The 23,607-nt window shown below is 40.9% G+C and overlaps 1 protein-coding gene and 1 long non-coding RNA gene across 6 annotated transcripts in view; both read right to left on the reverse strand.

Moving 5' to 3' along the window:
• LOC107561326 (centrosomal protein of 95 kDa) overlaps positions 1 to 23,607 on the reverse strand; it is a 197,192-nt gene that overhangs the window by 9,556 nt on the left and 164,029 nt on the right. For all 5 annotated transcript variants that reach the window (XM_016245750.1, XM_016245749.1, XM_016245748.1 and 2 more), the window contains one exon: positions 15,737 to 15,883. In XM_016245750.1, the coding sequence (XP_016101236.1) occupies positions 15,737 to 15,883 (147 nt within the window). The remainder of the gene's footprint in view (positions 1 to 15,736; positions 15,884 to 23,607) is intronic.
• Positions 21,699 to 23,607, reverse strand: part of LOC107561328 (uncharacterized) — a 21,771-nt gene continuing 19,862 nt past the window's right edge. Inside the window, exon 3 of the long non-coding RNA XR_001605838.1 lies at positions 21,699 to 21,710. This is a non-coding gene — a long non-coding RNA (uncharacterized lncRNA). The remainder of the gene's footprint in view (positions 21,711 to 23,607) is intronic.

Here is a 23,607-nt window from a genome sequence, read left to right on the forward strand (position 1 = left end):
CCAGAACCAGCCAACATCCCGCAACACACCTCCAGCCAGGACCGCAAAGTACCAGAAAGTGCGGTTTTGGTGGTCTGCCTCCCTGACGAGCCACACAAAAGACCAGCTCTGACTGCTTGCCAGTCACCACACAAGTCCCAGTGTCGAGACTCGTAGGGAACCTAATCGAAAGGGGGGTGGCCAAAAAACTCTACCTGGCCATCACATTAGAAAATAAGGTGAGACTGGAGGCCCTGGTGGACACTGGAGCTGACTTCACTTTAATGTCAAGCCAACTTTTTGACAGACATCAAAGTGAAGCCAAGAGACAGAATCAAACTCTTAACTATCAGAGGTGTGTGCTGAATGTGCAATCCTACAGCCAAAATGAGGTCCAACTTGAACAGGTAGCTCCAATTCAGCTGACCATTGGCCCTATGAACTTTGTGCACCCTGTGTACATTTCTCCATTGGACACATATCCTCTCCTCATTGGCAAAGACCTGCTAGATCGCTTTGAGCCATTGCTAGATTTTAAACAACTGAAAATCTGGGCTCAAGTGCGAGAACCTCTGCCGCCTCAGTCACCGAGACCACCCCAGACAGACTGTCATGTCACAAAGGTCGCAGGAAATCTCGCCGCCAGCAGCGGGAACGTCTCAGCCCAAGAGCAAGGTTCAAGTTCGCTGCTCTGCACTTTGCAGTTAGTCAAAGACTCTGACACATACGGCCCCCAGGTTAAGGGGGGCTTACAACTGAGTGATATCACAACAGCAGACACCATACTAGCACTGTGGGCAGACAATTCAGCCATCAGCCTCTCACTGTTCAATGCTCTCAAACAGCACACAACGAACATTCCTTTTGCTAACAAGTGCACACGATTCCCTTTGAATCCCTGCCCATCAGCTATGGTGACTGCCAAGGGCACCTGTGCCCTGAACTTGAGGTGGAATGACAGGTGTCGAACCCATTACTTCCTGGTCCTTCCAGACGCACCACATGATGTCTACATCGGAGCAGACATTCTGATTCGCCTCAGGGTTCACGTGGACATGATCAATGAAGTGATATGGGCTTCAATTACCTCACAGTCACCCATGGTTCCTGTCAACCTTGAGAACCTCCTTGATCCCTGAGGCCTGCACGCTAATCAATGAAAAAGAGACTGTAGTACCAGCTAACACCAAAGGGGTCGCTGTTCGACTCCACCTGCGACGAGGCCAAGCTCTCAGCCACACCCTAGGCTTCTTCCAACCTTCACCTGAATGTGGGGAACTGGGCCTCCAGACATTCTGATTCGCCTCAGGGTTCACGTGGACATGATCAATGAAGTGATATGGGCTTCAATTACCTCACAGTCACCCATGGTTCCTGTCAACCTTGAGAACCTCCTTGATCCCTGAGGCCTGCACGCTAATCAATGAAAAAGAGACTGTAGTACCAGCTAACACCAAAGGGGTCGCTGTTCGACTCCACCTGCGACGAGGCCAAGCTCTCAGCCACACCCTAGGCTTCTTCCAACCTTCACCTGAATGTGGGGAACTGGACCTCACTTTGGAAGCCACACCCCTCGTTGAAGTGACATCTCGGGCAGTCTACATCCTGTTCAATAACTGCACGGCAACAAATGTCTGGGTTGGCTAGTGAGTTATGACTTCCATGACTTTGAACTAATTCTACCAATAATTGGACCCATCTCCGATTCAATGATTCCAGAAGAAAGCTCAGGCCACACAGTGTCAACAGCACCCTTCAAGATCATCACCATAACCTCAGTCATGCCAGTGGTCAAGAAGCAGGTGTGTGGAACAGATCTAACAGAAGACCAACACTTTGCCGTGTACACGGTCTCTAACCACTCCACCTGCATAAATGACAGCGCGAAGGCACCTCTGACCGCCCACAGCACAGAGGAATTAACGACAGCAGAGCCATACACAGGTTTGTAGTCCAGCAAATTCTGAAAGATGCTGATGCCATACAGGAGGATGCAGACCGCCACAAACTCCGTCAAGTCCTTTACAAATACAAGGAATCATTTGCCAAGGACTCTTTAGATTGTGGCCTCACTAATCTCCATGTTGTGCGTGTCCCAACGCACCCAAAAGCTCCACCCACTTTTGTCAAGCAATACAAGATCCCCCTTGAATCGTACGAACCTGTACAGGAGATCATCAACTCTATGCTTGAGAAGGGTGTCATTAGTCCGTGTAACAGCACCTACTCTGCCCCATATGGCCTGTCATCAAATCAAACGGCAAGTGGCGGCCAACCATCGACTATAGGAAACTGAATCAACAGGTGCCATTGTCGCGATGGCCGATGACCCAGCTGGAACAGGAGATACCAAGAATCAGAGGAGCCACAATCTTCTCCACTCTTGATGTGGCCTCAGGATTTTGGACTATACCAGTGCATCCAGATGACCAACACAAGCTGGCTTTCACCTTTTGCAATCGGCAGTACACCTTCACCAGGTGCCCATTCGACTATGCCAACTCATCAGCCGAATTTAACATCTTCCTCAACAAAGCATGTCCGGATGCCAGGGTAAGAGGGAACTTGATCTATGTTGATGACCTTCTGATGAAACACACGACGGTGACCGATCACATGAAAGAAATTGACCACGTCCTGCACCAACTGACCGCCGCCGGTGCCAAGATTGCCCTCCACAAAGGACAATGGTGCAAAACCAAGGTCAATTACGTGGGCATACTCATCGGACCACAAGGTATTGAGCCACAAACCAGCCGAATCCAGGCCATTCAGAACATTAAAACCCCTGCCAATGTCTCGGAACTCCGAAGCTTTCTAGGCGTGTGCAACTATTCAAGGCAGTTCATTGAGAACTATTCAGACATTGCACGCCCTCTCACTGCCCTTCTGAAAAAGGACTGCCCCTTCGCCTGGACAGACGAACAGCAAAATGCCATGAATGAGCTGAAACAACATCTGTGCATTGCTCCATGTCTGGCTTACCCAGATCCACAGAAGGAGTTCTACTTGGACGCTGGATTCTCCAGCCACTGCCTCAGCGCTGGTATATACCAACGGCATGACCAGGACAAAAGGGTGGTCGCATATGCCAGCAAGACTCTTCTTCCCCCAGAGTGCAAATACTCAGACTGTGAGAAAGCCCTGCTCTGTACTGTATGGGCCATCCAGAGATTCTCCAACTACATCGGAGCACAGAAAGTGATCATAGAAACTTGTCACCAGCCTGTCACATTCCTCAACAGCCAGCGCATCCACGACGGTGTGGTCACAAATGCACGCATAGCCACATGGCTCATGGCCCTCCAGTGGTGCAACATAGAAGCATGATATGCTAAAAATCACAAGTTGGCACTGGGAAACGGCCTGGCAGCCTGCCAAAGCTGCTCCGATGACACACTGACTGAGATCGGAGAAGCAGAAAGGCCCCAACTACCGCCCCCTCCCTGCCACAGGTATTTTAACGAGAATGTCTGCCAAGGCATGCCCACAGCCTATGTCGATGGATGTTCCTACAACCACGAGGGCATCCTAAAGGCAGGTGCTGGTGTTCTCTGGCTAAATGATCGACCCTGCCCACCACAACACTTCAAACTGGGTCCACAATCATCACAATATGCTGAGATAGCAGCTATTCTCATAACCCTGCAGATAGCATCAACCCATAACATCAGAGAACTGCTCATCTGCACAGACTCCAACTATGCCAGACTTGGCTTCACATACCAGCCTCCAGGCTGGAAGCAAAATGGTTACAAGACCGCAAACAACAAACCAGTTAAACATCAACACCTGTTCCAGGCATGCAACGACATCACAAGTGAACATATGATCGTCTACTGGAAGAAAGTGAAAGGACACTCAAAGCAACCTGGTCCAGACAAGGACCTCAACGACCAAACAGATGCCCTAGCCAAAGCAGGTGCACTACATGGCGAGTTATGGTCTCCACCAACCCACCAACCCACCCTTAACGTGGCAGCCATAACCCGCAGCAAACACACTCAACCCACCACAATGCCCACCTCACAGCCGCTTACGCTGGCTCCTCAAATCTCCACTAATGACATTGCCGACATGCAAGCTTTTGACTCCGCCATCAAAACCATTCTTCACCACCTCTCTGACCCCTCCAGCCACCCTATCACACCAGGTGAACTTGCTGCTGCCCCAAGCCTCAAACGGCTATACCACGTAACACACATGCTGCGTGTGATAAACAACATCATTTTATGCCCCTGATGACCTCATTGCACCAAGGCTTGTGGTGCCACACTGCCTAAGGGGGTGATGCTGATGTATGCTCACGATGCACCATGTGCGGGACACCACGGCACAAGAGCCACTTATGAGACACTTAAACAAGTGGCATACTGGCCCGGCATGCAGCAAGATGTGGCAGAGTACGTGAAAGGATGCCTTGTCTGCTGCCAATTCCAACCGTCTAACCCAAATCACAGAGCCCCACTGCAGCGCAGAGGAGTCACGTTTCCGTGGTCAGACCTTCAAATTGACTGGGTCGGACCCTTACCCAGGTCAACAAGAGGCAACAAGTATTTCCGCTGAGAGTCAACTCAGACAGAGGCACCCATTTCACAGCTGAGATCATGCAGCAGATTTGGAAACTCCTGGGAGTACAAGCACAACTGCACATCAGTTACCATCCAATTTCTTCGGGCCAAGTGGAACGGATGAATCGGACGGTGGTCAGCATGCTAAGAAAATATGTGTCTGCTTACCAAAAGGACTGGGATGTGAAACTGCCCCTTGTGCTCATGACTATCAGAGCAACTCCACAAGAGTCAACAGGTGTGCCTGCCTTCGAACTAATGACAGGCCGGCAAATGGCATTGCCCTTGCACCTGCTGTACCAGCCAGGAGACTCCAACCTCGTCACCGCCTACACCACTCATCAATACCTTGATGAACTACACCGGCATTTGAGAACCACATTTGCTTTTGCCCAACAACGACTCCAAAAGAGCGCAGAAGGCCAGAAAGCATACTACGACCGGAAGGTGTCACACAAAGAACTGGATGTGGGCGACCGGGTCTGGTACTACAGCTACGCACAGCCTCCTCAGATAACCTCTCATCGGCTATCAAAGAAGATCCTGCCACACTGGACAAGACCGCATGAGATTGTGGACAAGCTCTCCCCTGTCGCATATCGGATCAAGCGGAGTCGGGGACAGAAAGAACCAGTTTTCAAATGGGTCCATCGTAACCAGATCAAGAGACATGTGGCTGCTGGCAGGGAAGGGCAGGGGGAGGCTAGTGCTAACTAGGCCTTGCTATAGTCCTCAAACAAAGACTGTCTTGAACAGACAAGAACGTCCCATACTGATCCACTGCCTTTCTCCTTTTTCTCTGAACCAGGATGCTGCTGTGGCTCTCCATCCTCTGCCTCCAGCTAAACCGAGGACAGCGATATCACATCACAAGGTCCAGCATCAGGCATTGCACTGAGGGACCAACCTGGACTTCTTATGACCAACTGTAGGACTCACACCCAGAAGGTGTACGTCCGACTCGACCCCCGAAATGTCTACCGGACACATTATGCCCGGGCAGCTGCACACTACAGTTGGGCAGGTGCCCAATGGACTGAAAATACCCTCGCTCACGCAGAAGCTGATATCAAACACATGCTCTCTCAGTTGCAGAAAATGACTCTCACTCAAGCAGAGCTAAGCGGACATAACAGGCGTGACAAACGATTCCTAGGGGCCTTGCTCGGAGCTGCCGCTGCTGTTGGAACCCTGTTTAACCTGGGAGTGACCAGTGTCAACTCCGTGAGCCTATCTACCCTGAAGCAACATGTAAGGGAGATCCAGACTGAGATGCCCCAGCTGAGAAAACAACTCACACTACAGGGCCAAACCCTACAGACTATAGGCAAATCATTGAAGTGCACCCTGTTGGTTCTGAACACCCACATTGTCCTGCTGAACCAAACTGTGAAACTCAGCTGGTCACCACAGCAGAGCGAGATGGCGTTTCTTCTGAATCTACCCATCATTGAATCCGACAACATTTACAGACTCAAAGACATTGTCAATGTTGGATTTTGGCAGGGAAACACTCACATCAGAATACACACACCAGATATGGTAGCCTACCACGACAATAACCCACAGTTATACCTGGCCCCAAACCTGCGCATGTGTACCCTGACCAAAGACATTCATTATCTCTGCCCCAGCAAGCCCTTCCTTCGAGACAACACTGAAGGAATCTGCGTGTTACAACCCATGCAAAGAGAGACACTCTGCCCAGCTGAGGCCAAGCCTCGCACACAAGTCACAGAAACGCAAGCAGAGATTGTGGCAAATCAGTGGCTCGTCAACACGCCCATCCATACCGCCACACTGACCTATGACCAGCACGACACTGCCACTAACGGGTGCTATTTACATCTAGTACCGTATTTTAACTCTTGCATTACTAAGGCAATGACTGACACATGTATGTTGCATTCCAAAGAGCTCTGTTAACAGCCCAACAGTGAAAAATTAAACCATACCCATATCGGCTTGGGCCGGATCAGCACAAAATGGAATGGTTAAGCAACAAAAATTGTTTAGCCTGACGGTGGAAAAGCGGCTCAAATCTTTGAAAGAGACATGATTGCTATATGATCAACTGTCTAATGTTTTGGGTAAATGGACAGAAATTCCATTTACCATTATTTGTGTTCCAAAAATAAACAAAAGTCATGTTTGAGTAAATTATCACATACATTTCAAGTTTAGGTGAACTAACCCAATGACATGGTAGTGTAGGCAGGAGAGATAACACTGACAACTTATCCATATTTCCCTACTAATATTGTTTTTATTTGGTTTTATACAGGTGTCTGATGTTGATGGTCTGAGCACTAGTATCTGTTTGGTTGCTGACTATCATTGAAGATGAAGCACTTCTCCAAATCTTCTCTGCCTTGACCCTGTGTCTTTTTGCCATCATTGTTCAGGGTAGTACTGCAAAGAAATCTACCTAGTCTCCAGAATCTACCTCAGCCATTTGCTTCCGGACTGCCATGTAAATATTTTTTTAGGATTTTTGTAAGGGGCATGGTCGAAACATTGCTCTGAATAATTTGTACCTTTCTTTTGGTTGCATTTTTTTTTTATTTCCATATTTTATTTTCAAGTGTTTTGAATGTATTTCTCCTCTTTTTGCTTATTTTATAATCTTTAATGGTGCATTTTGATTTATGTAAAGCACTTTGAGATGAAACATTTAAACAGCTGTAGTTTTCTTATTAAAATCTCTGAAATATATAAATGTCAATTACAATAAAATCTGTACCGTTCAGTGTGACCACAGCCTCACTGTGTTGTTATTTGTGATTGATGTTTTAAGTATCCTTTGTGGTGAATGGAAACATTTGGATTTGTGTCGAATGAGAGAGGGCTTCAGTTTTTAACTTTCAATTAATTCGTTTTGGCTTGACATTTATATAGCCTGAATACTGTTAACTTTATACAATTTGAGTAGTGAGGGGAAAATATGGCCTATAGTTGTTAGTGTTAAATTATTTCTAAATGCGACATATAAGATAATATTTTTAGAAAAAAAAAAAAAACAAGAATAAAGTTGTAATATGAGAATAAAGTCAAAATATTTTGAGAATAAAGTCAAAATTACAATAAGTCGTAGCAATTAGAAATTAAAGTTATATTTTGAGAGTACTGCGCATGCAAATGGCCTGGACTGGGAGCACCGGGAGAAATTCTGGTGGCCTAGCAACTGATTTGAATATATGTTGGATTGTTAGCAGAAATCATAGCATGTGTCGTCATTCTTGCAGCAGGGACAGTATGCTTGGAAATTTCAAGTCTTCGATTGCATTTATTATGTGTAGTGCGATTGCCCCCAATAATAGCAATAAAGCTTTGTGCTTTTCACAAAAAAAAGTGTAATTTAATTAAACGAATGTGTCATTGTAATCGAAAAGATGATTGATTCACATGCAGCTTTAACTGAGGCGAATATAGTGATCTGTCACGCCACATTAAAGAGCGTAAAAAACACTATGCGCTATCTAATTAAAAATGATGGTAACAATATTCTTAAGGCTTGTTTTTTATGGAATCTACCTGAATAAATCATGTAATCTATGACAACAAATTTATTATGTGTGAAATGTGCCCATTTATTTTAAGTTGATTCTCAAAATCAGATTTTGAGTAAGGCATGTTTATATTTGACTGAGTTATTTTGTACAAATAAAAGACTGTAGCTCTGCCAGACAGCTCAAGTAGGAAAATACTTGATGAATACTGGAAAATAATTGGCTATAAGCTAATTGTAGCACATATTGTTTGCATTTCGCTACAAAACTGACAGAATTTGAAAGAATATATAAAGTACCAAAAGTACAAATCAGTTGCCAGTTGCTCAAACTCCTTAACTTATGTTAGCCTGTATTGATGTCTTTTCTGAAGTAAATAATTTTATTTGACTATTCACAAGCTGTTTTATTCACTGTATAATACATTATTGGAAATAACATTTCATGTCTTCAAATCCATATTGTTTTTTAGTTATAAAACTGACAGAATTTGAAAGCTAATTAAAAAAAAAAACTCAAATAAAAAGCCTTAAAACTTTTTTTTAATTACAAAAAAAAAATTGATTTCAAAACAATGTGCAGTGTGAGTAAATCTTTGTTTTTTTTTTATGCATTTAAAAGTAAGATGCTTTTAAAAGCAGGCTGAATGCTCAGCGGACAAGCGATATGCATATTTATACTTGATAAAAAGTAATTTTTCATCATTCAGACTACTTTGTAAATAAATAATATTAAAAATAAATTTTACATACTGATAAAAAATGTATAGCCTGAATGCACTGTAAGTCGCTTTGGATAAAAGCCTCTGCTAAATGCATACATTTAATTTAATTTAAATGTAGACTTTAGGCCTACTTGCAGGATTAAAAAATAAATGACAAGATGTTATTTTCATACAGATTCTCAGGACACTAATATATTGCCTATGTACCAACATATAATATACACGCTCGTTTCGATCATCAGAAGGCGAATTCATAGATACTAAACATGGTAGGATTACATATGGCAAGATGACAGGAATGGGTTCCATCATAAGCATGCATAGAATAGTCAAAAAATATCAAAGACAACATACACCATGACCTGAAGGATATGTGTGTTCATTCAAAGAAAGGTTTTCCTATGAATTAATTAGCAGAAAAGTCCATTTCTACTGTGCATTGTACCTCTTGCTATGGAACATGCAGGGATTTTCCCTACTTACATTCCTGTGGGTCATAAAACCAGTGATATCAGCATTAGTTGCCATGGGGACCAGGGGGGCCTGGTGTCGTTGCAGACATCCTGGCACCCAGTTTATTAGGTGAGGGGACTGTGACGATTTGTTAATCTAATGAATAACTGATTTGATAAATCAAATGAAAAATTGTGTTTTTGATTGGTCCAGACGCTACAAATAACATGGTGATATCCTGCACCGAAGAGGTAGTAGGTAGGCAAAGGGGAACACAACGTGAACGCTGGATCCAGGAACATACCTGGAAATTGATCGATGAATGTAAAATCACCAAACAAATGAGGGAACAAGCCAGGACTGATGAAGAAAGACAGGAAAAAGCAACGAGACATCAGATACTGGACAAAAGAGTTAAGAGCCACTACACTACTGTTAGTGCATGTAAGCATCCTAGATGCAGTTGATGTACTGTTGCAAGAAGAGCAAGCAGGATTCTGGCATGGCTGGTCCTGCACAGAGCAAATCTTCACCATGCGTAACATCATGGAACAGTGTGTTGAATTTCAACATCCTCTCGTGGTCAATTTCATTGACTTTGCGAAATCATTCGACAGAGTTCACCGCGGTTCACTCTGGCAAATCTGTCTAGTATATGGCATTCCACAACGGTTTGTTAATATATTCAAAAACATCTATCATAACTCAAGGTGTTGTGTGCGAACCGACACAGGAACATCTGAGTTTTTCGACGTTGTGACAGGTGTTAGGCAGGGGTGCATTTTGTCACCCATGTTGTTCCTGCTTGCCATAGACCAGGGGTGTCCAACCCTGCTCCTGGAGAGCTACCGTCCTGCAGACTTTAGTTCCAACCCTGCTCCAGCACACCTGTCTGTAATTATCAAGCAACCCTGAACACCCTGAACACCTAACCCTAACCCTAACCCAAATTAAGAGATTCTGCGCAGGGCTAAAACTCAGACTTTTCTCTATTGTGTCTGAGCATCGTATCAAACTGGCAGGGCACATCCTGCGGCAACCAGAACAACGCCTTGCAAAAATTGCACTGACATGGATGTCGTCCAATGGATGTCAAAGGCCAAAGAAGACCTGGTGAAGTACATTCAAAGAGGATTTAAAGCGAGCTGGCATTAAATGAGAAGAAGTTGAAACCCATGCAGGCAATCGCTATCAGTGGAATTTGCTTGCTGCCCAATGTGCCCTGTAGCACGAACGGACCTAAGAGAAGAATGTATCACAAGACGAACACTCTAATCCATATTACGAATTAAACTATGTGACGTAAACATTTAAAAAAAAATTTTGGGATGTAAACTAACTTGAACTCTGAACGCCGGTCTATGCAATTACACTATTAGCTGAGGTACCTCACGTGACCTAAGCTAGTGGTTACGCTTTCTAAAGCATTAAAACCCCAGACCAGGGCCGGAGTGGGAGTCATTTTCAGCCCTGGAGTTTCATGCCTTAGACCGGCCCACTTTAGTTCACGACTGATTATTGCTATTAAAATAATGTAATTAAAACTTCAGTATATAAGTCTGCAATAGTGCACTGTTCTCTACAGCCTTGTAATTCATTATATTTTTCTACAGCTTTGTTTTTTTGTTTTTTTTTACTGGCCTTTTCAGCGCCGCCTTTGCGCTTTCTATTATCCATTTTTTTAATCTATTATTTTTTGCTCGCATTTCTCCAACAAAATATTTGTAGGCCTACTGTACCATAATGTCTGCCGGCAGTTAAAAAGTTCTCAGAAATAATCACATTTGTTTTGCTTAACCTATTTATGTACAATTATTCTAAAAATAATTTTAATGTCATACAAAAAAAAAAGTCATTGGCCTGAGTAAATTGTACCATTATAGAATTGTGACTGCACAAGTAGTGCAGTAATTTAGGAGGTGAAAATACTGTGAAATTACATACATACAAATGGCAAGAAATTTGAAAGCATAACAACTGAACGTCTATGAAACGTATAGTTTTCTGAGACGTTTTGACTGTTTTTTTCCCTTGGACTGTTGTTCGGTGATACATTTGGACCTGAATCATCCGAGTGGATTCCTCCGGAACAAATTCTCTTCGTCATCTCGTCGCACTCTATCAACTCATCAGCTCTTCTTTCTTTCGTACTTGATTAACTGAATGGTATTCCCGGTGAAGTGGTAGGACTGAGATATTTAAAAAAAAAAATTCCCACACATTACACGTGACTGAGATATTTTTTTACACACACTACATGGGACTGAGACAGTTTTTTTCCAAACTTGGACTTTCAAAATCAATTTCCTTGGGTTACAATTGCATTGTTGTTATATGTTATCAAGCTCAATTAATTGTTGGAGATTGAGTGTCATGCAATGTTCATCACTTTGGTTTTAAAGTGCCAGAACAAAGAGCATTTAAATTGATGGACTCACAAAATACATTTCTGGCTAACTTAAATTATTGTGTGAGGCATTATTTTATTTGACTTTTTCATGATATTTCAGTTGTCCATTTAAATTTTGAGAATTTGGTTTAAAAAGAAAAATACCCCAAAGCTCCTTGAACGAACTTAGACCATTGATATTTTCAATTAGATCACAAATCCCTGAAGTAAACCCTGGGATTAAGGGGGTTACAAGCACATGGCTTGTGTTGCGGTTGTTTGGTGCCATGTGCGCTCTCCAGTCTTATTGTCTGTCCCCTCTAACCTTGTCACCTCATTATTGTTTAAGTTGCTCCACCTGTGTCTCCCTCGTTACCCTCCTCATTTGTTCCCTATTTATTCTCCTGGTGTCCTGGTGCAGTCCTGTGCTGATCCGTTGTTTTTCGTCAGTTGTGCTCGTGGTGTGGATTATGTCTACCCGTATTGTTGTTCCTAGCCTGCCTGCCTGTTTTCCCCCCTCCGAGTAGTTTTTGTTGTTGTTTTGTTTCATTTTATCATTAACAGACCCATTCTTCCTGCAACTTGAGTCCTCGCCTCATCTCTCTGCACGCACCATGACAGGAAACATGCAAATAAAGGGGAGGTGATATTATAATAAGATCCCTTTGCAGAAAAAAGCTTACCAAAACAAAGTTACTGGGTTAATCTTTTTCATGTTTCCTGGGTTGGTAGATGCACCGGGGACCCGATTATAGCACTTAAAACCGGAATTAGATTTTCATGATATGTCACCTTTAAATCAAAAACTGCTCATCTTTGTTTGGATCGTGATGAAAATGCAGTGGTTGTCTCTAATTTTAAATTGCTACAGAGTTTAGCCTGTAATACAGCAAATAAACATCTTGTTCATATACTCATATTTTAATTCTTTCTTGCATATTGTTTGAAAAAAATATATACATTTCAAAATCGGCAAATCGGTATCTGAATTAGCCCATTTGCTTGTAAAAAAAAAACATCAAATAGGAATTGACGAGTGCAAGGAGCCACAGAGATTACAAGGTGCACTGGAGCATTTTTTGCTGGAAAATGCTGATATTTCTTAAAAAATGTCCAATTTAGCGCCCAAACTCTGGAACAGTCTTCCTAGCATTATTTGTTATCTTAAATCTAGATTAAAGACCCATCTCTTTAACCTGGCATATACATAACACACTACCACATTTCCATATTTCAAATCTGTTAGGCTGCATTAATTAGGCCAACCGGAAATGGAAACCCATCCCATACCACCCGATTTACAATTCGATTTACGACAATGTATCAACATTGTAAGAAGAATGGCATCTATGCTAATTTTAGTCGGTCCATTTCATTCTTATTCCGAGGTCACCGTAGTCACCTGGATCCAGTCCAAATCCAAACCAGATGGTGGATTAGCACCTAGAGACGCGACCTCTACAGCCCTGAATGTCAGCAGAGACCATGTCAACTACAGTAGATACGCCTCAGAGACAGATCCCCTGCAAAGACCTCATCACCTCGACGACCATCGGCACAAGACAACGGGAACCAGACAAGTCCTCTGCACCTGTGTTGCAGCCTGGAATTAAACCACGCCATGCTGGTTTTGTCTGCAGGAGAACTGGCCCCCCAACTGAGCCTGGTTTCTCCCAAGGTTTTTTCTCCATTTCTGTCACCGACGGAATTTTGGTTCCTTGCCACTGTCGCCTTTGGCTTGCTTAGTTAGGGACGCTTGTCTGATTGCACAGACACTATTGGAAGAGAGCTGAACTGGATGATGACATCACTGAATCATCAATAAACTAACTTTAGCTGGAAAACTGACACTGTTATTGTCTTCTTACATTATTGACAAACAAATTTTCCTGTTTGACACTGTAAAGCTGCTTTGACACAACCAGTATTGTACAAAGCGCTATACAAATAAAGGTGACTTGACTTGCCCTCTAGTGGAGCTCATGGGCACTCCAGCTGGTGATTGTAACAGCTATAGAGACTCGAGCCTTTAGTATTTTAGCATGCAATGTAATAAAAATTATGGCATGCAATGAAATAAAAAATTATACTCTATTTAAATGTTAATACTTTGTTTAAACAAATTTTAGTTGTGGTCACAGATTTGCATATATTGACTATTTTATATATGGGGTATAAATTAGACTATAAATTTGAATAGCATTATCTTTGTGGACATCCATAGAGTTGAGTTAAAGCATTTTTTTATTATTATTTTATAATGTTCTCTGAGGTTCACTTATAATGTTAGTGTGATTTTACATTAAAAAACATCATAATTTAGAAGTAATAGAACAGACAATGGAACAGACAATGCAGTAGTGGTAAAAGCACGTTTACTCACATTGAGTACGTTTACACGGAGAACAATAATCCGATTTTAACACGATTAAGGCAATACTCTGATTAAGAATCTACCATGTAAACAGAGATTTTTGATTACCTTACTCCGGCTAAAGAACTATTTGAAGTAAACAGAAATCGAATTAAGACATGTGGAGTATTCCTATTTTAGTCGCATTATTGAAGTGCAGTATAGACATGTACACACCTTAATCACACCATTACAGCATTTTGCGACAGGATACACACACAGCAGTGGTCAACCGTTTGACAGCCAACAAAAGATGCTTCAACAACGCCGTCATCTGTTTGCACGTATAGTATGACAAAGAATTAACTGCACTTGAAGCTTTCGTAAAATAAAAAATGAAACACCCAAAACTGTATATGGTATCATAACGAAGACAAACTATATGTTTATACGTGAAATTCTGGGTTGGATGTTGGATGGCGTGGCGTGGGGACATAATGACGTGTGCCATTAATCGATCTATGTACTATAACATGTAAAACGGGAACATAAAAGGAATATTCTAAAAGCAACTCATTTAAACACCTTAATAACAATATTGTCTTATTCAGAATAAGGTAAATAATCAGATTACTGATGTCCATGTAAACGTAGTCACTTATGTATTGCAACATTACTGTTGGATTCACTATAGTCAGACCAAGCGCTGCATCATTATTTACTGACAGTCTCTCTGAAAAGCCTGCATCATACTGTCTTGTTTAAAAATGAATCCATAGCAAAGTAAAGCAACCAAACAAACAGTGTTTCACTGACACGATCTGGAGCTCTTTGCTAATTTTACTCCGTGGTTACATCGGACGCGAGTGGCTTAATGCGACTATAGACGACAGAACCTATTATAATCTGCAATTCTGTCTACACTGGATGCTGTAGGGATTGACACAACAAATCCCGACAGTAAACTGATGTCCCGCTCTACGACTGACATACAAGCATTCGTGCCGCTTCTGACCTGAAAGAGAAATTGATTCGCAACATGACGCAGCAGCGCTCGTGTCCGATGTAGATATGTTAGGATCACAAGGAATTCAAAGACTATTTTTAACAACTTACACTACACAGTGTCTTATAATCTTGAAATGCCATCTGTATGGTTCTGTTGATGGAGTAATACGGTGTTTGTGTCTCTCTAGTATTTCCTCTCCTCCTACTACAAGCGGCTGTCAGTGGTTGGGGTTAAAGAGGCAGTGATGTAGAAGCAGGTGTTGATCTTCTATTGTGGAGGCAGTGCTTAGCCACACTATTATGTCATAAAGTGGCACATTCGACAACGAGTCGGTTTCTGAGCTTGGTTTCAATAAAAGTTGTTTTTAAATGAATGAGAAAGTTTTGAGTTTTGAAACTTACAGGATGTTTTTATAGTACATTGACCTGTTATATGTCAAAAGATCAAGGGAAATTTGATTTCTCAGTTCATGACACCTTTAAAAGTGCCATTAAAAATGTAAAGCTTTTACCTTACAAAATAGTAAAAAAATCAAATAGTCTTAAAAGGACCTCCTACATGGTTACTCTAGATAAAATTTCCTGCAAAAATAACTACTTTGCAACATATACTGTTACTTTGATCTTGAGCATTGCTTGCTTTCAAAGAGCAAATACTCACTGTCCATTATCAAACAATGTGACCTTTTCTAATTTTAAAGACAATCTGTACAATATGTTAACACACACATGAATAAATACTGTTTTTACCTGGTCTCTGTAGTAGTTCTCCATGGCCTCAATCTCATATTTGTATTTGCGGTAATTCTCCTGACGCAGTTCTTTAGTATATGCACGCTGCTCTCTCAGATGAGCTTTCTGTAGTTCCAATCCTTCTTCAAAGATCTGCTTGAGCTTCTGAAAAAACACACACAACTTTTTTCCACTTTATTAAATTATTTGCACGACAAGCTCTTATCAAAGCAATACAAATGTGCATATGTTGTAATGTATTGTATTGACACTTAAAAAATAAACATTGATAAATTGTTCTCTCTCTTTTCTTTTCTTGCAAAGCAAAACATCTTCTACCAGACCTGTACAGCATACATACAAAAAGTGGTTACATCATGCAATTGCAACTTGTAACTTTGAGGTGCTATTTCTATTTTATTTGACCCTTGATGTAACTTTGTAAGACTGTTTATATCAGTGGTTTTCATATAATTATATTCATATAATAATATATAATAATATATTATATAATAATTATATAAAATCATATAATTTTCATAATTCTAATGCCAAGGATCCCCCTTTGAGATAATTTCTTTATTAGACTTAAAATATATTATATTATGAATGCAAAATGAAGCATTTCAATGGATATCTACTAAATAATTTAAAGAAATGTTTTATAGTCATTTAAGCCTCTCTGAAACACATAAACACACACAAACACACAAATCTGTTTTAACTTCCACACAACATCTGTGGTGGGTGTGTAATTGTAAATGTCTTGGAGTTCCCTTTCATTTTGGTTCAACTTGACCTTGAGTCAGTAGCTGATGCTATAAAGGAAACACCTTTCTCCGAAAAGACTGAAGTCTTATTGAATCAGCCAATGGCATTCAAATGTGCAGAATGCAGGCTGGCACTGAACGCCAGTGCCTTAGAATCTTTCTCCTTCAGACACCTGCTCTGTCTGTGCCCATGCTAAAGCAGTGTTGGATAAATCATCCTACCCTCACTGCAAAGTGATGACAGTCAGGATTTTCTGCCCCCAAATCGCCTTTGTTCTTGATAATCTCACCACCCATAGTCTCCCACAAGATTCCATTGCCGCCATTATAGATTTACAGTGGAAGAAGCAGCGGCACCCAGATGTGGACTATAAGGACTCATGAGCTCAAGCCAGCTCAAGTTTCCGCATTCCTCTCAAAAACGCTATGCAGTTAAAAGAAATGCCTATTATTCACTACATGTAAATACAATCCAAATCACCACCAGGTGACTCAAATGGATGGTTGACACCATTGCTCAATAAAGCTGGAACGGTGACATTTTCACTTGTGAGTAGAGAAAAAAAATATATCAAATAAATGTTTAATGTTCCAGCTATTTGACCACAGTTACGATGAAATATTACAGTGACGGCAGTGCTTGAGGTGTTCCTTACTTTTAACAGTACAGAACCAGTCATTATTTTAGACTACCTATTTGAATGTTTAGATTACACTTAAAGGGTCATAAAACCCCCCATTTCAGCACTGGTTAGTTCTCACCACAGTTTTAAAAAATGCTAAAAAAAAAGTGGGTGTGGTGCACAGCGGAGTGGACTCAGCGGAGGGGGAAGCAGTGTTGCCAACTTAGCAACTTAGAATTAAGTTAGCTGCTATTTGCAATTGTTTAATTTAATAATAATAATAATTGTTCATTTATGATACACCTTGTTAGTAGCTTGTACTTGAGATTGTTGATCAGTTAGTGCACGGTAAGAAAAATGAAAAAGCTACTAGTAATTTTCCAGGACATTATCCGTTATCCATTGTAACCCTGTAACTCGAAAACACAAAATACAATGCGTAATTTAAAATGTAGGTAAAAAAATCTGTGAATAATAATTACGGAAAATTCCTTCATATTAGTAGATTTTGCCCTATTTTTACACACTTTTCTTAGAGTGTAGCTGTCACGAATTCGGGTCCATGGACTTCCGTTTATTCACCACCAGAGGTCACCCTTTCCATTACATTGACTCTCGCACTACACAAACTGTTGCATAGCACCCATATCATAACATACATATCCCATCATTCTTTGCACGATTTGCACACTGCCCTGATTGCACTCATTGCACACAGCTGTTTCTAATCACCTCACTCACTATATAACACCCACTCTAACTACCTTTCTCTGCTGAGTATTGGTTAGCCTGTACCCCTTTCCAAGTCTCCGTGTTTTCCTTGTTTTGCCTTGCCTGTTTTTGCGGTTTCTGATCTTTGCCTGTTTTCCTGGATTTCTCCCTCTCGTCTCGCCCCTGTGATTCTGTGACCTACGCTAGCCCTAGGACTATTCTTGTGTTTTTGCCCGCCATATACCTGTTTGCCAGTGTTCGACCCTGCCTGTTATACCACGTCTCTTGAAATAAAGCTTGCAGATGGATCTACACGTCTCACGTCTCGTCAGCCCCATTACAGAATACTCAGCCCTACAAGGACCCAGCAGCTTTTCTGAGGAACATTGGCCAGGTATGGACACCGCAAGGATTTTGTTACCCCTTAAACAGGATCCACGATCACTGGAGAACCATATCCGAGAGTTTTTAGCCATCGCTCACTATTCTGAGTTACCAGACTGTCTATTGATAGAGTTTTTCTGCGATGACATAAATCAACCTCTGAGGGCTAAGCTCGGAGGGTCCACGTTCATCACTCGCTCAGTTCATGGATTATGCTTTGTTGACTGTCGGATCTTTATTTACTGTGGGTGTCGCGGAGGATGAACGCAACACAATGTCTGTGATTGAAGTGGTGGCTGTACCAGAGCACGCTCACAAAATGGCGATCTTCATGAGTCAAGTCAAGTCACAACTGATCTTCATGAGTCCAGTCAAGTCTCAGCTGAGCTGCCAGAGCCTCGTTTCGTCACAGCGGATCTTCTAGAGTCTCGCCATGTCTCAGCTGCTCGTCCAGAGTCTCGTCACGTCTCAACTGTTTGTCCAGAGTCGCGTCACGCCTCAGTTATTCATCCAGAATCCCGTTGCATCACAGCTGATCATCCAGAGTCATGTCAGGTCCTGTCTGTCACACCCAGATTCTCAAGGTCAGCCCTTCGGTATCCCAGTCTGGTATCCAGTGTGAGGGATGCACCGCTGGTGTCTGCACGCACCGCTGGTATCCCCAAACCCACTCACTCTAACCCTTCTATTCATGAACTCCTTCCCCTGTCTGCAGCACTTCCCATATGGGGGGTTGCTTTATGCAGTCCCCGCCATGGTCTCCTGATCGGTGTGGTTCACCGGGGGGGTTTCCTGTTCCCTCTGCTCTGCCGTGGTGGTCCTCTGCTCCGCCGTAGTGGTCCTCTGCCCCACCGTGGTGGTCTACTGTCTGGTTCTAGTGGTCCTCTGCTCCGCCATGGTGGTCTTCTGCTCCACCGTGGTGGTCCTCTGCCCCGCCGTGGTGGTCTACTGTCTGGTTCTGGTGGTCCTCTGCTCCACCGTGGTGGTCCTCTGCTCCGCCGTGGTGGTCCTCTGCGCCGCCGCGGCGGTCTGCCTGGTTAGCCTGTACCCCTTTCCGAGTCTCCGTGTTTTCCTTGTTTTACCTTGCCTGTTTTTGCGGTTTCTGATCTTTGCCTGTTTTCCTGGATTTCTCCCTCTCATCTCGCCTCTGTGAATCTGTCTGCCGATCGGTGACCTATGCTACCCCTAGGACTATTCTTGTGTTTTTGCCCGCCATATACCTGTTTGCCAGTGTTCGACCCTGCCTGTTATACCACGTCTCTTGAAATAAAGCTTGCAGATGGATCCACACGTCTCACGTCTCGTCAGCCCCGTTACAGTAGCATACTAATACACTGCTTGAAACTATAATTGTTCAGAATGAGTAGTTTTACTAGTTTACTAGCTAATAAAAATAAACTTAAATTGTAATCGTTCAGAAATGTGAAAGTGGAAGAGGGGAGACAGACAACACACGCAACACACACAGCTTCGTGTTCAGACAGTTTCATTTTGCTCCCATCAAGTTAAAAACACAAATAAATGCACAACCATTTGCATTCTGCATCGAAACCATATATATGAACGCGCTGTTGCACCTCTGAGAACTTTTAAGGCTTATTCTGTGGCGTTTATATAAGCCTTTTGAATGGTTGTGTCACAGAGCTGTAAAAACAAGTGAAAGAATCACGTTTGTGCCGAACTCTTATTACAAAGCAAAAACAAACACTCTTCTTCGATCCATGAACGTTTCTCTCAGTTAATGTGCGCTATGTCATCTCACAGTCTGAAACGTCTGGCATAGCAAATCAACACATGCTGTTGTGAATAATTAAGCGAAGCGTCTTCTCATAGGATAAGAACACGTAGTCTCATGAATAATTTAATGGACACCGACGCTTCATCGATGTACTATAGAGACAGGACGGGGCAAGCCATTGACTTTCTATTGCGGGAAGTTGCCTCCTTGTCATTTCTGACTTATAACGAAAAACAGAGCAATGCCTAAAAGCTGCTACGTGACAAGGTGTACAGTAAACAAGCTAAAAAACCCAGAACTAAATTTTTATAAGCTTTTATAAGCTAAGTTCTGCATGGAACAGTTAAACTTATTATTGCAGATTTTCATATAGAGTTCAGTGTTTGTATTCCCTGTGTGATTTGATGTAAAATGTGGAATACAAAATATGATTTTAAAGTCTATGTCATTTTGTATTTCGTAAAAACAAAAAAACCTGAATTAGTCAATACAAGTTCAGAATTTTGTCATTTAATGAGTTGTATTACATATCCATTTACATGTTAGCCTTTTGTCAAAATGACTTTTGAAGATCAGCCAAACTCATCTGTGGAGATTTGAACCATTTCTCTGAATGACTACAGAGAACAACCCCGGATTCACAACATTCATTTCAAAACACAGAAATAAACGTGCAGTTTAGCTTTGCGGTGTCCAAAATGGTTTATATTAATGATGGTTTATATTCACAATAAGCTACAGAACTGAATATATGAAGGACTAATAACAACAGTGAGACATTTGTTGATTATAATGAGAGAACTTGTGGGATTAAACGTGAGGACATTCGATTAATCTGACAACTCTTTTCAGTTTCACTGTTTTAGCTAAACTGTGGCCAAGTTTTAATTATATGTTTCTTATTTTAGTGGGAACAAAATAATTGTAGCCAGTTCAGATTTGTATGACATTGCAGACATGCTGGGTCTCTCTCGCTGCCCGCCATGTCTCTCATGAAACAAAACAAAACCAAGCAGCACAAAAAAACAAAAACAAAACACAAGTGAATAAAACAGCTCTGTAACTCCTGCTCCACTCACATTCATAGTTGGTAGGTATGCTTTACCTAAGCAGGTAATGTTTAGATGATATAAAATAGATGATAATCATAACACACTGCTCAAAAATCCAATAAAACCACTTGAACACTTGTGTCGAACACATCAATCAATTAAACACTTTCATGTTATACTTCATCATTTTATTAGGTAAATACAACACGCTCAAGTTTTTTACTAAAATAAAGAAAAACATTAATAAAAAAAAAGCACAATAATTTTCTAATTCATGGACATTCATACTTTATAATTCTTTTACCCACATCATGTAGTTCTCTGTCAAAATAAAGGACTGATAAAGAATAAATGTGAAAATGCATGCCGTTTTATTAGCAAAATTTTAACATTTCAAACATTTGTATTTGTGACAAGTATTAAGTAATGTGACAATTTTGACATTTAGCAAATCTGAACTGGCTTCAATGCAAAGTAAACCACCGTTTCTTTTTTACGGTAATATAACATGATTTATATGATATAAATAATACTGCACACCTCTTAAATGTGTAAAAATCTAAAATATCATGTAGTACTGTGTAGCACAGAGAAAACATAAGCACAGGTTCACAGGCCTGACATTTATGCTGCTTAATGCGTTCTAAATAACAAATGCACATAAGTACTAAATTTGCTTCTGTGAATATTACTTATTTTAACAACATTGTTTTTCTTAGATTTTCTGCCGACTGTCATATGTAACCCCCATTGGCAAGTCGAAGCTGACTGCTACTAGGGGAAATGTGCTTTAATTTGTTCACCTGATAACTTGGGTTTGTTAAAGTGCCACTCAATGGTCAAAAGCTGCAAATGCAATAAATAAAAAAAAAATATATATATATATGTATATACTGCATTTGCAGCTTTTGACCGTTGAGTATATATATCAGGGGTGTTTCCTCCGACTAGGCAAAGGAGGCAGTGTCTCCTCAAAATAGTGGATGAGAAAAAAAATCGTAGAACAAAAATAAAACAACAATTTTACAAAATATCACTCATTTTTTTTAACGAAACATTGTGCAACAGCGACACCAACAGGTAAAGTTAAAGCAGGAGTCTGCATCTCTCTCGCTTCCCCTGAGCACATTGAGTTTTAACAGACCCCCTAAAGCGTGCGGTGGGTTTGGTGGTGGGTAATTGAGATTAATGGGGGGAAATCACATGAGAGGAGACAATGCCTCCATCGCGATATGGTTGGATCTGACTAGTTATGTTCGGCTGTGATTGGTTCATGCAATATATCCCGCCTCTTGTGTTCATGCGCGTTCCGCGTTCGCTAATCTGTCTGAATAAACAATATAATGGCTTTAATGGGAAGACTCATTTTAAAAAAGTAAGTAAACAACTCAAATACTTAAATATAACCACTTTGTTACGTCAAAATAAGACTTGAAATAACCTGAAAACATGATCTGTGGGAGTTTTTAGTGAGCAGTTAGCTTGGTAAAATTTTAAGTAAATCTCTGTGTCTGTGACCAATATTCACAGAGCTTTGATGACTGAATAATTCAAAAATAGTTAAAAGTTAACTATTAAAAAGAAAAGCTGAACATATGTTCACAAATAAAATATATTGTTTAAATTGTTACTGCCTTGAGTTATTATTTTAGAATAAATGTAAAATTAAATTAAATTAAATTAAACTTGATGAGATCATACTTGGGTTTAATAAACAGAATATTGATTACATTGTTAATGTAAAACATATATATATATATATACACTGAACAAAAAACACTTTTGTTTTTGCCCTCATTTTTCATGAGCTGAACTCAAAGATCTAAGACTTTTTCTATGTACACATAAGGCCTATTTCTCTCAAATATTGTTCACAAATCTGTCTAAATCTGTGTTAGTGAGCACTTCTCCTTTGCCGAGATAATCCATCCACCTCACAGGTGTGGCATATCAAGATGCTGATTAGACAGCATGATTATTGCACAGGTGTGCCTCCACCTGTGATGCAAAGCTGAATTTTCAGCATCATTGAAGCTCCAGTCTTCAGTGTCACATGATCCTTCAGAAATCATTCTAATATGTTGATTCATTATCAGTGCTGGAAATTGTTGTGCTGCTTAATATTGTTTTGTAACCTGTGATACTTTTTTTTCAGGATTCTTTGATGAATAAAAGTTAAGAATAAAAGTTAAAAAGAAGAGCATTTGTTTAAAATAAAATATTTTATAACAATATACACTACAGTTCAAAAGTTTGGGGTCAGTAAATTTTTATTCTTTCTTTTTTTGAAAGAAATTAAAACTTTTATTCAGCAAAGATGTGATAAATTGTTAAGAAGTGATAGCAAAGATTTATATTGTTAGAAAAGATTTATATTTTGAATAAATGCTGTTCTTTTTAACTTTTTAAAAATATTTGGCAGCACAACTGTTGCCAACACTGATAATTCTGATAATAAATCAGCATATTACAATGATTTCTTAAAGGGGTCATAGGATGCTACATGCACTTTTACAAGTAGTTTGAACTGAAATGTGTGTTGGCAGTGTGTGTACACAACCACCCTATAATGATAAAAATCCACCCAGAGTTTTAAAAAAAAAATCTGGTT

This window comes from Sinocyclocheilus grahami, unplaced genomic scaffold, assembly GCF_001515645.1.
Source record: "Sinocyclocheilus grahami isolate Dianchi unplaced genomic scaffold, SAMN03320097.WGS_v1.1 scaffold767.1, whole genome shotgun sequence".
In the NCBI taxonomy this organism is placed as follows: Eukaryota; Metazoa; Chordata; class Actinopteri; order Cypriniformes; family Cyprinidae; genus Sinocyclocheilus; species Sinocyclocheilus grahami.